Source organism: Macrobrachium nipponense, chromosome 41, assembly GCF_015104395.2.
Source record: "Macrobrachium nipponense isolate FS-2020 chromosome 41, ASM1510439v2, whole genome shotgun sequence".
NCBI lineage: Eukaryota > Metazoa > Arthropoda > Malacostraca > Decapoda > Palaemonidae > Macrobrachium > Macrobrachium nipponense.
Window position 1 is genome coordinate 47202104 of NC_061102.1, and position 12355 is coordinate 47214458.

The 12355-nt window shown below is 34.4% G+C and overlaps 1 protein-coding gene across 12 annotated transcripts in view; it reads right to left on the reverse strand.

Annotated features, from left to right (window-relative positions):
- LOC135212740 (SH3 and cysteine-rich domain-containing protein-like) overlaps positions 1 to 12355 on the reverse strand; it is a 635516-nt gene that overhangs the window by 40508 nt on the left and 582653 nt on the right. For 2 of the 12 annotated variants that reach the window (XM_064246458.1, XM_064246454.1), the window contains one exon: positions 100 to 219. The exons of the other annotated variants lie outside the window; for them this stretch is intronic. In XM_064246458.1, coding sequence (XP_064102528.1) covers positions 100 to 219 — 120 coding nt within the window. The remainder of the gene's footprint in view (positions 1 to 99; positions 220 to 12355) is intronic. 12 annotated transcript variants of the gene reach the window in all.

Below are 12355 nucleotides of genomic sequence, written 5' to 3' on the forward strand. Positions count from 1 at the left end.
AGTTATAATAGTAGTACAGTTGTCATTTCATCCAGGCAGCATAGCTACAGTTCTTCTGGCCTGGCTATGCACAAGGATGAAGGGGAATAGTGAGTGTACCAGTGTGGCTCTTTAGGTGGTTGTAAAGGGGCGATTTGGGACGGTGGTGATGGAAGTAGTGAGTGGTGCGGGATTTGGTGGACGCTATCATACCCAGGGCGAACACCGAGAGTTTAGGTTCTGAAATAAAAGGTATAAGTGGAAAGTAGGAGAAATGAAGAAATTAGTAGTTTCTCTGCAGCCTCCCGAACTTACAACAAGTAGTAAGTGGGATCAAGGGCCGCAAAAACAGGGATAAGAATAATGAGAACATTTCCTGAGATTGTACAATTGAACAGAAAGGCACAGAACCATTTCTGGTCTCTTCTGATTCACAGAGGAGCTGTGGCGAGTTCAACTTTCAATAAAACTTAGAAAATCTAATGTTGAGTAGTTTGGAGTAGTACTGTACTTAACAATATGATCATTTTTGCAAGCTATATACTAATTTACACACCTTTCAGCTTCAAAATGATTGATTATACATTACCATAGTATTAGTAAAGATAACACAATTATATTCATATATATACATAAATTAACAAAACAATTGTTGGTATGACATATTCAAATGGATACGTGAGTACTGTATGTGTAACCTGCACAATACTTATTTTATGCACACAACCTTATGCATATATATATATATATATATATATATATATATATATATATATAATATATATATATATATATATATATATATATTATATATATATGACTATATATATATATATATAAGATATTATATAATATATAATATTATAATATGCTTTATTGCATTTTTATACAGTAATGTAATAGTTACAGAAAGACAGAAGGAGAATAATTTTATAAGTTTACATCAACTTAATTACTACAGCTCTCTATTTGCACATATAAATAGACAAAGTCGACTTTCATTTGACTAAGCTTTGGGATTACGAAAATATAATTGCATATAATGATGAGAAGTATGTACTGAATTATCTTTTAACCTAAAAACGCTTAACCTGAGTAAAATTATTTTATACTGTAGTTAAACTGATGCAACTTTTGAACTTTAATCACAGTACAGCTGTATGGAAATACATGGTATCACAAAAGATATACTAGTCCATCTAGAGGACACCTTTAATATAATTAAAATTGTGTTGGTAATTTTGTTTAAACTAGCCTTGATCTGAATAATGGTGATACTATTCACAACTCAAGGTGTAAGCAGACTCCAGAATAGGGTGTCTTACATGTGAAGAGGTCCCCATAATAAGTGAATAAGTATGGTTGAATGCTTTTGAGTTCCAGTTTTTGGACTTAATTTGACTAAAGTTAAATACTGTAGGTGCCTAGAGCCTATCATTTTTTCTACATTTACCTTCAGCATGTTTATCACCTGTCCTCTTAATTAACTTTCTGTAAGGAGTACAAACTGGTGTGGTGTAGCCTCCTTTGATATCCAGTGCATGATGGTATGAGTGTGGTTTGTACTGAATAAAAATTAGTAGTTCTTACCCGACATTCTTGATTTTATCACCGATGATCATGATTTTAAATGTCATCTGTCATTTTATATCAGTTGATCACTCATCTACCTATGTTTTACTGTTGTTTTTTTACCTAGCACTGGACCTTGAGAGACATTACTTGTGTTTCTTGCCAACCAATGAATACCCCTTTGACAATAGCTCAGCTTTGTGTTCTGCAAATCAACAATTGTTCTGTCAGGTCTCCTACTTAAGCTAACCTTATCTACTCGTGATTTTTGTTATCATCTTGTACATGGCTCCTACAAGTGTTTACTAAAAATCATGTAAAAGAATCATATATCTGTTGCTCAGTGTTCATTACATACATTCCAGTATGCATACTAAACAAGTTCAAGAGATCTATAAGGTTTGCCTAGGCATGATCACCCATTACGAAAGCCATGCTGGCTGTCTAGAATAGGTTGTTTGATTCTAAGTGTCTTAATATGTTGACTGCTATGATTACATTATTACCTTCCCGGGAACTGAAGTCAGGCTACAACATATAATGCAGTTGGAAATACAGAGAGAGAGAGAGAGAGAGAGAGAGAGAGAGAGAGAGAGAGACGAGACGAGAAGAGAGAAAGAGGACGAGAGAGAGAGAGAGAGAGAGAGAGAGAGAGAGAGAGAGAGAGAGAGAGAGAGAGACTGTATAAATATGCATATAGGTGTGTGTAAACATACAAATCATCAATAAGTATATCACCTTATATGAGTTATATGAAAGCTGAGCATTCAAATAACAGAATAAAATATTACTAAGCAACAGCAAACTGCAAAATAAATATGTAATTACATTATGAAAGAGAGAGAAATCAACATAACTATTCTAATAAAATTCGGACGTAAATCCTTGTGTTCACATGATGTCTCACTATATTCAACTAAGCATGACATCGGTAATTCTTTCAGGCATCAGTCAATGATAACAAGTACATACACATGATAAAACTCTAACCAAACAAGCTTTCATACAGGGAATTCAATAACCTGAGGGCAGTAAAATAATTTCAAACACTAACGTCTAAAATATATTAACACTTCAAACTGGACTGTACTTACTGCACCAAAAATACATGGAAATGATTCAAGTACCATATCTCTCAAATATGATAAGTCATTAACATGTATACTCAAGGTCAATATGACATAAGCTTCTAAAATAGAAATAAAATTTATGCACTAACTGGATCACTAGCAGTTAAATTCTTCTACATTTACAAGAGTTGAATTTCCAGCATAATTCATTCAATATCACTGAAACGATTTATCAATCATAAATGATTTCCGATATACTATTTGCAAGTAAAGATGAAATGACATAAAACTTGAAGGCACAACAAATCTGCTTGTTTTGGAAGTACAGTATTCTGAAACTGCTAAAAATACAGTACTTCCTTGCATGATACAAACTTTCAGGTGTAATGATTCTTTCTAATTACTATATCAAACTTGATTGAAGCTCAAAGATCAAGAACTGTATCACAGGCCAATTACCAAATATTTTAATTTCAGCTGTGAAAAAATAAATCTAAACTGAATAAAAAGGAGTCTTACCCACTACATCTGGCTGTTCCTGCACATAAACCCACTAATGCCCAATATTATAAGTAAGTTTCATTAAAGCTATGAACACTTTACAGAGCAAATATATTAATAATGTAGTGATAAAAACAGTAAGATTGAGGCTTCCCGGCAGAAAGCAATAACCCCTTTTGTCAATAAGATGTAATTTTGTGTAATGTACTTTAATTCGTACAAGTTATCATTAATCTTGAATTGCATCCTCTGCCATGAGGAATACAATCAAGAGGAGTAGTCATTAAACACTGTGTATTATTATTATTATTATTATTATTATTATTATTATTATTATTATTTTTTTTTTTTTTTTTTTTTTTTATTTTTTTTTTTTTTTTTTTTTTTTTTTTTTTTTTTTTTTTTTTTTTTTTTTTTTTTTTTGCGCTCTATCACAGTCCTCCAATTCGACTGGGTGGTATTTATAGTGTGGGGTTCCGGGTTGCATCCTGCCTCCTTAGGAGTCCATCACTCTTCTTACTATGTGTGCCGTTTCTAGGATCACACTCTTCTGCATGAGTCCTGGAGCTACTTCAGCCTCTAGTTTTTCTAGATTCCTTTTCAGGGATCTTGGGATCGTGCCTAGTGCTCCTATGATTATGGGTACGATTTCCACTGGCATATCCCATATCCTTCTTATTTCTATTTTCAGATCTTGATACTTATTTCCAATTTTTCCCTCTCTTTCTCTTCAACTCTGGTGTCCCATGGTATTGCGACATCAATGAGTGATACTTTCTTCTTGACCTTGTCAATCAACGTCACGTCTGGTCTGTTTGCACGTATCACCCTATCCGTTCTGATACCATAGTCCCAGAGGATCTTTGCCTGATCGTTTTCTATCACTCCTTCAGGTTGGTGCTCGTACCACTTATTACTGCAAGGTAGCTGATGTTTCTTGCACAGGCTCCAGTGGAGGGCTTTTGCTACTGAATCATGCCTCTTATTATTATTATTAGTATTATTATATTTATTTATTATGATTATTATTATTATTATTTTTTTTTTTTTTTTTTTTTTAAATTATTATTTTATTATTATTATTATTATTATTACTTATTATTATTCGGAAGGAGACCCTCTCGTAGACATGTTTTGTTAAAAATGACTGCTGCTTCAGCACTATTAATCTTATAAAGAGTCTTCTCTATCTTTCTGATGACGGCTTTCTCGTTGTTGCTTAGACTGGCGAGTGATACCCCCTACCTGAGAAGGTCTGCAAGACTCGTCAACGGTCGCCGTATGAGTCACCTACCCGGGAACCAATAAAAACTCGACCTACCGGAGAAGTGCTCTGACCGTACTGGAGAGCTCGCAACACCACGATAAAAGGAGAAGGACTCGCCACTGGAATTCAGTCCCTCAGCAGTTATCGCTTGATAATGTCCTGTCGATCAGGAGGAAACGTCGCGTTAGAGAGAGAGAGAGAGAGAGAATTGTATAAGCAATAATAAATCAAATGACTCAACCGAATTTTACCATGCCCTTTGGTGCGTTGCTCGCCAGTCTAAGCAACAACGAGAAAGCCGTCATCAGAAAGATAGAGAAGACTCTTTATAAGATTAATAGTGCGCAGCAGTTTTTTCAAAATGTACATATTATATTATTATTATTATTATTGATTATTATTATTCTTATTATTATTTATTATTATTATTATTATTTCTGTATTTCATTGAAAAGCAGGTGTCTTCAGAAGAAGGCCATACAGCTTTTCTAATTTTCTGATGGATTACTTTTCTGTCCAGAGAAGTTATGTAATAGTTGACCAATGTTCCTTTCATTCATTTACCTCAATGGCAATGATACAAACAGAGCATCATCACTACATACACATTTGCAAAGCCCCATCTCATCATTCCTCTAGGCACTCCATACAAACAGAACTCTTGATTAGGCCACCCTACATCTTACCACTACTATAATAGTTTCACCAACTGCAACACTGGAGTGAAAGGCACCAAGAGACCATGACAACCTCTATCAAACATATTAAACCTATCAACACTGACTAGATAGATAATCTTCATGATATACTCCCTCCAAATGAGGAATAACCCAACCCTGACAGTGCAGGATACCTTTAGGAAGATAAAGAGGCATTATAAAGAGAGATGTAGTTGACAGCACCAAGGACAGGAGCTGACATCACTTACTTGAGGTACTACATATTTTGAAATATAACCCCTTCTTGAAATTCATATAGGAGGCTTTTCATACTGCCACTGAGCATTAGAAGACCTATAACTGGAGCAAAAGTATTTTCCCACATCAATACCACTGATCAGGAACGTACCTCCTACAAAAAGACACTCAGTGGAAACCCTCCACCCCAACAGAAAACACCAAGCTGTGCTTTTATCAATAGTACTCCAAAGTCTCTGCTAATACTACTACCTCAAACCTGGATTGAGTAAGACAGATGCCAGGCAACCTTCCATTTCTCAAAGTCAGCTACAGAAATTGTTGACAACACCACAATCCCATATGCTGCCTATTATATTTGAGATTTAGTGAAATAACAATGCCAATAATTACACATACTTCACTTCCATACAGGTGAGTTTGCCCAACAACCCCTATTCTGTGACTATACTCTTCTCTCATCTTAATATCATTCATTAGATTTATTCCAAAATACCTATATGAGTCAGTTGCTTCCTTTCTTTACCATCCATCTTAACATTCATGACCCCAACTTCCTGATACTAATATACTCAGAACCTTTACCTCTTGCAGACACTTTCCAAGTCTTTTTACTCACTTCTGAAGATTCTCTTCACTGTCTCCAATCAGCAGTGTATCACCTGCAAACAACATTTACTCCACATTCCATGGACAATTCATTTTCTTAAATCACTACTGTCCTTTCTCAAACTTTACTCATTACTCCGCCCATTAAGATATTGAATAACTTGGAAACACCATATCATTATCTCAGATACCTTTTTACACACCATACAATACACTTTTACATATTCTAACATAAACTATGCTTGTACTATTGCAATCACTTTCCCTCTCCCAATAACTCCATCATCTATACCATACATCCCAGAAGCTTGCAACGTTACTTCTCTATCATATCTATAACCAGCTTTTTCTAGGTTCACATAGGGCACATACAGCTTTATCTTTACTTTTAAACTTGTCCAGAAACTTTCCCCAAACAAACAAGTGAACCACACTATAATCATTGTCAAAATATACATTATTCATCAGACATTGAAACATTCAAAGGTCAGATGAATACTGTCAGTGAAATAGACATGTAAACAGCAGTAAAGCTGCAAGCAATGCACGTGGGCTGAAAATATCGAGGACACCAAAAATCCCATTGTAAATACTTAAAATAATACCTTTTTTCACAAAAACGGGAAAATGTTCGCAGCTTTATAAATAAAAGGAAGATTTTAAAAAAAATTGCAGTTTGCACAATAATCGTAGCTCTGTGCGCTTTGTTGAGAGATGCCAACAGCTTTGCTCAGCTCCCTTCCTCACTCATATTCTATCTTACACAATGATCAGTGGCTTTAAAACACCACAGAGGAACAAAACCATATACCGATTCAATGCAGATGCAACTCCTTTCTTCAGGATAAAAAGTCCCAGATAACATTTATTAACCAAGGAGGGAGTCAAGCCACAAGTCTTTTTAAGGCCAGAAAAGACAGATTAACGCTCATTTTGTGCCAATGCCAACTTGCTTAAAGCCCAAATAAAACTGTACTATCAATGATTCTTGGAAGGAAAAGTTAAATGCATAGTTAAAATGCATTGATTACCAGAACACTTTTCCTAGTGGTTTTATCAGTGCTCTATTCCAGAAGTTGGAAGAGACCTCGTCAGCAAGGGATTATCTTTCGTTATCTTACGGATAGAAGACAATACACCTGGCCACCCAGAATCCCATAAGTTTGACAATTTAGAGGCTTTAGCCATCTGCTTGGCTCCCAACACAACACTGCTAATTCACCCTCTAGATAAAAGGGTAATACGGTTTTTAAGGTCCACTAAGCTTGATATGCTATGAAAAGAACTTTTCAGGTTATGGAAAAGATCCTCCTAAAATAATTGTAATGATGACAGAAACTTTATACAATCCCTGATACCATAACTTTCGTTGAACAAACTATGAAAGCAATCAAGCCTATGATAGTTAACTCATGCAGCCATGGCAGGAAAAAATCTTTGGTCAGAATGGATCAATGACTTCACTGCATGTAGTACACGCAGTCTGTCAAAGAAAGGATGAAAACATTGACTGGAAAAAAGGTGGGTGGGTGGCAAATTAGTATGGGAAGATACCAAAAAAAAAAAAAAGTCTCTCATCAGATCTCTTATTTGCAACAGCTTCATGTTCACCTGGAACTATCTGTTTTGTTTTGAGTGGAAGGGAAGAGGTCAGTTTAACACTTCCCATGTGTAACTGTTACTCTAGTAAGGCCTGACTTGAACTTTGATCAATCCTGCACCCTCAAATAGTTGACAAGAATTATTTGGGTATGATAACTTCTTATGTAGTACTTTCATTTTCATTCCAAATGGATATCTGCTACCTAGTTCAATTACCTTATCACTCAAGTAGATATTTAGGTATGGCTATATGAAAAAAAAAATTTCATGTACATACAAACCATTTACTTATTCTGAAGTCCCTCACTTTCCCCCCAATAGATGAAGATGCCTCTCTTCTGAAACAAAGCTTCTACTGCTACTGATGAGAACTACAGGTATCCTACCACAACTGTGAAGTTTCTCTGGCTACCAAGCTAAATGGTAATTTTTCTGAATGAAAAGCATAAACAGACGATACAATGCAAAATGTTTTGCTTTATTAAACACAAAATTTGTTTAACCAGATAGCCCTGTGGTCCAAGTACTGTACTAGATATAAAAATATAACAATAAAATCTCATGTACTTTTCCTGTATGATCTTTAGCATTAGCTTAGTTTGTCTAGGAAAACCTATACTGGTTTGTTTGTGCGTGTGTGTGTGTGTGTGTGTGTGTGTGTGTATGTGAGAGAAAGAGAAGAAACTGTATTGCATTTATAAGACGGCACATACATTTATGCACTAAATAAAGTAACCACTCTTTGTTACTCTCCCTATCTAGAAAGGCAATTGGGTGATTCGAAAGTAAGACCAACTGATTCAAATTTTTCCAATTATACTAGAACATCCGTAACTAGCCCTCATTAACCTAAGATCAACCGAGATTTAAAATAAAATACCTAAATGGCAATTATCAACTAATTACAGTAATGCTGAAAAGCAAACACAAGCAAATCTGTAGGATTGTAGGTTTTCAAAATGAAGATAAAACCACAACATAGATTCACAATACAATTAATGGCATTAAAATTCAAGCACTGCAAATGAAAAACAGGAATCAAATCCAAGCAAAGTAAAAAAGAAATTCAACACCAAGACAAATTGGAAAACTTAGTCCTGTACAGACATGGTACGTAATCCATAAAACACAAGAAGCAAAGGGCGAATGAGCTCAATGGATATGTTTAGTAATGATCACAAGCTCAGGCATATGATCAGCTCCTTCTTAAATGGACGATTATTACAACCGTATCATTTATATCATTTTAACGAATGCTTTAAAGGAATTTTTTTTTGTTAGCGAACGGTGACCACTGAAAACTTTTCCTTAAAAGATATTTAAGACTTTCTTAACAGACACTGTGCAGGGTACACACATGCTTATCAGATTGACATCAAATTAGTCTTATTCTAAAATCAAAATCATCAATTTAGGAAGCGCCTTTTAACACTATAGTTTAGTACACTTTAATATGTTATAAAACTATTAGTCAACAGTATTTATTAATTCTAAGTGGCTCACATAATTATTAATTGAGTCAGCTAGGTATGAAATACCAGTAATTCCATTTCAACCCTTTTAGATACTCATAATAAATCAATCTTTAATATTCCATAGTTTGCTCTGGTATATACACTGGGCTTCAATGTATGTTTCTTCCAAAATTCATTTGTTCAGTACTTGCTCTGAATAATTCCCTTTTCTAAATAAGCTGAGAGAATTCATACTTTTCCAAAGTTCCATTTCTATTTCAAGTGATGTGTACAAGAACTCCATTTTAAAATATAACTCCACTGAAAATCTCATCCACAAGAAGTACTAACAAGCTTTTCACCAACTGCTTAACCATATTTTTCATTTTCTATTTTTCATGAATTTTTTCAAGGACAAGGCATTTATTTCTATCATAGTCATCCTGAAAAAATCACACCACAATCTTCGTAACACTATTATATTTTAATTGTACTTGCAGGGCAACCTGTTACACTTTTTCAAAATTACTGAATATTTTGAGGAAGCAACTAGAAAAGTCTTGTGAATGTTCCATTTCTCTTTCACAATGGCCAATACTCTACTACTGGCCACAGCAGCAGTATTCATCTAAAGCTCGGTAACTTCATCATTTAAAAATATCTGTAAGAGTTTAATGACGAAATAGGAAAAAGTGTGTCCACCAAAGGGGCAGATTTCTAAAAATGTGCGTTTTGGGGTTAGTATATGCTTCTTGTAAACACGCTTGCTGTTTACAGTAGTACTAGTGCCAAAATGCATTTCAAAACCATGTTACATGTCACTGAATCACCAAGTTTCGATGGTAAAATACTGTGACTCTGATGGTTAAAATGGCTTTTTATAGTAGAGAAATTTATCTTATAAAGTTTAATTTAAAAAAAAATATGCTGCATTGTCTTCAAAAATAAAAAGAATGTTAATAATATTATCCATACTTAACTAAATTACTAATAAGTAATCTGACAGCAGAAACAAGACAGAAATGAATTTTTATTTAATACTATGATTATCCAGTTAATCAGACAACATTATCCAAGGACTTGACATCTTTGAAAATTGAACCTTTAATCTTTTTTGTAATTAAAAAAAGAAATTAAATTTCCTGCCACCATATGTACTTTGGGATATCACAAATAATGGTATAAGATGATACAGGAACAGGGAAAAATTCTCAATATGACAAGAATAACACTTCTATGGATATAAATAAGCTTTTCCATATCACGTCACTCACCTAGAAAAAAATTCAATAAAATATGCATAAAAATTCCAAAGATCAGCACTTCAAAACCTAAATCTACTTGAAAATTATTGCTGTGAAAAAAACTGTTATTAGAGTACCAAAAAAGTTAGCATAAAAGCACACTTTACATAAAAAAAAATACAAGTTACATCCTCAATGTTGTTGCTTCATTCCATTAGGAATAAAATGCCGATAAAACAAACAAGCTACACCAAAACAATGATCCCTCCTTTATTTTGTAAGTAAACCAAAATGCTTCTAGCTAGGTCCTTTCAGATCTCAAAGTGCACATAAGCATAACATAAATAAAATCAACCAGATTGTAGAACAATACATAACCAACATCTTTAAATGTTACACTGACTAGTAAGTGAGCTTGTACCAACAAAACACAATAGGACTTCCAAAGGATGTGTCCTACCTCTTTTGGACAAGCAATTTACTAGAGCAGTAAATTATAAATAAACTGCAAACTTCCTAATCTTGGAAATTTGAAATATATCACATTGAAAAAGCGTTTTCTCAGCTTTGTGATACATTATGCGCACAAACACACAAACATACATTAAGATGTTACCAAGAAAACCAGCAAAAGTAATTCTTCTGCTAAATCAACCAAAATTTTTCATAACCTTTTAAACATACATCACAAAGCACTCTTTGAAGGATTCAGTTATGAATGGGATAATTTCTCAAAGCTGGCATCTATTGAGAAGGCAAGTAAAAAGTAAAGTTTGCTGAAAAAGCTTGATTCGTAACGTCCAGTATCACAGGTAGTGTTTATTAGTGAAAGTCCCTTTGGCTTTTGCTTTAGACTGTCTCCTATCAGTTTTTATCCACAATAAATAATCGTCCAGCTTATCTCCCCATTGATCTTTATGGAGCAAGAATCCATGGCCCTAAAAACCCCCACAGCTAAGCTATATTTATTCAGCTCTTAAATTTTCAGGTATTTGGTACACATCAATGTTATGTGAAGATACTTAACTTTTCCTGCTGTCTATGAAATTGAATTTGTTTCACTACAAACCCATTACTGGTGATTATACAACAGTGGTCCTCAAGTGTCCCCAAAATTTCAGTCTTTTTTAATAGACAAATGAAGAGCAGTGGTATACCTGCTAGTATGCCAATGAGTCCCTGGGTTCCCAGAAGCTAAATGCATTCTTCCTACAGTCCAATTCCTATTCTCCCTGTGCTCCTAAGTGGCTGAAAAACTTATTTATAAACCACTATACAGTAGAGTATGTGAATCCAAAAGGAATATTAGCTAATAGTCAATGTGTATATAGGAAGCAGTGGGAAGCAGTCAAGTACCTGTGATGCTCTTTTAGATTTGACATGCCACTTGCAAGAGAACCTTGAGAATGATTTTGAGAATGGAATAATTTAGATGGATTTTAGCACTGCTTTCGATTTAGTAATCATAAACTTATTTCTAAACTTCAGAATCATGGAGTGGGTGGATAATGTTTAGGATTATGTCAAAACTTCCTTACTGGTATGCATCAGTGAGTTGCTGTTGATGGGATCTTTAGTGAACCAAGGCCTATTATGACTGGAATTCCACAGGGCGGTGGTCTTGATCCACTGCTACTTTTAGTATATATAAGTACATAATGTGGTTGTTGGCTTGGACCAAAAAACTTTCAGTAGGTAGATGATGCAACACTTGTAGGTCTAGTAGAATCTCCAATTATTAGAAATGAAGCTGAACTTGAGTAAAATGAAAACACTAATGATTAGTATATCTTGAACTGTTTTCCAACCCATCCTCCCTTTCAAGTGGGTGGGACTCTGCAGAATGAAACTGAAGCTTTGACTCACTTAAGTGTGACTTCTGACCAACACCTTACTGTTGCAAATCATTTAATGAAAATTTCTGCAAATGCCACCTAAAGCTAAGTATTACCTATACATAAGGCCTCATATATTTAATTCAATGATAAAATCAACGCAACCTGTTCCAGGTCACTGAAGTCTTCTCCATTCCATCTCTTTCAATCCCTGCTAAAAACAGAGGACCTACTTTATACATTTAGAGCAATTTGTTTTCATCTTTGAAGGACCAAAAACTACATGGAAAGTATTTCGAACAGTT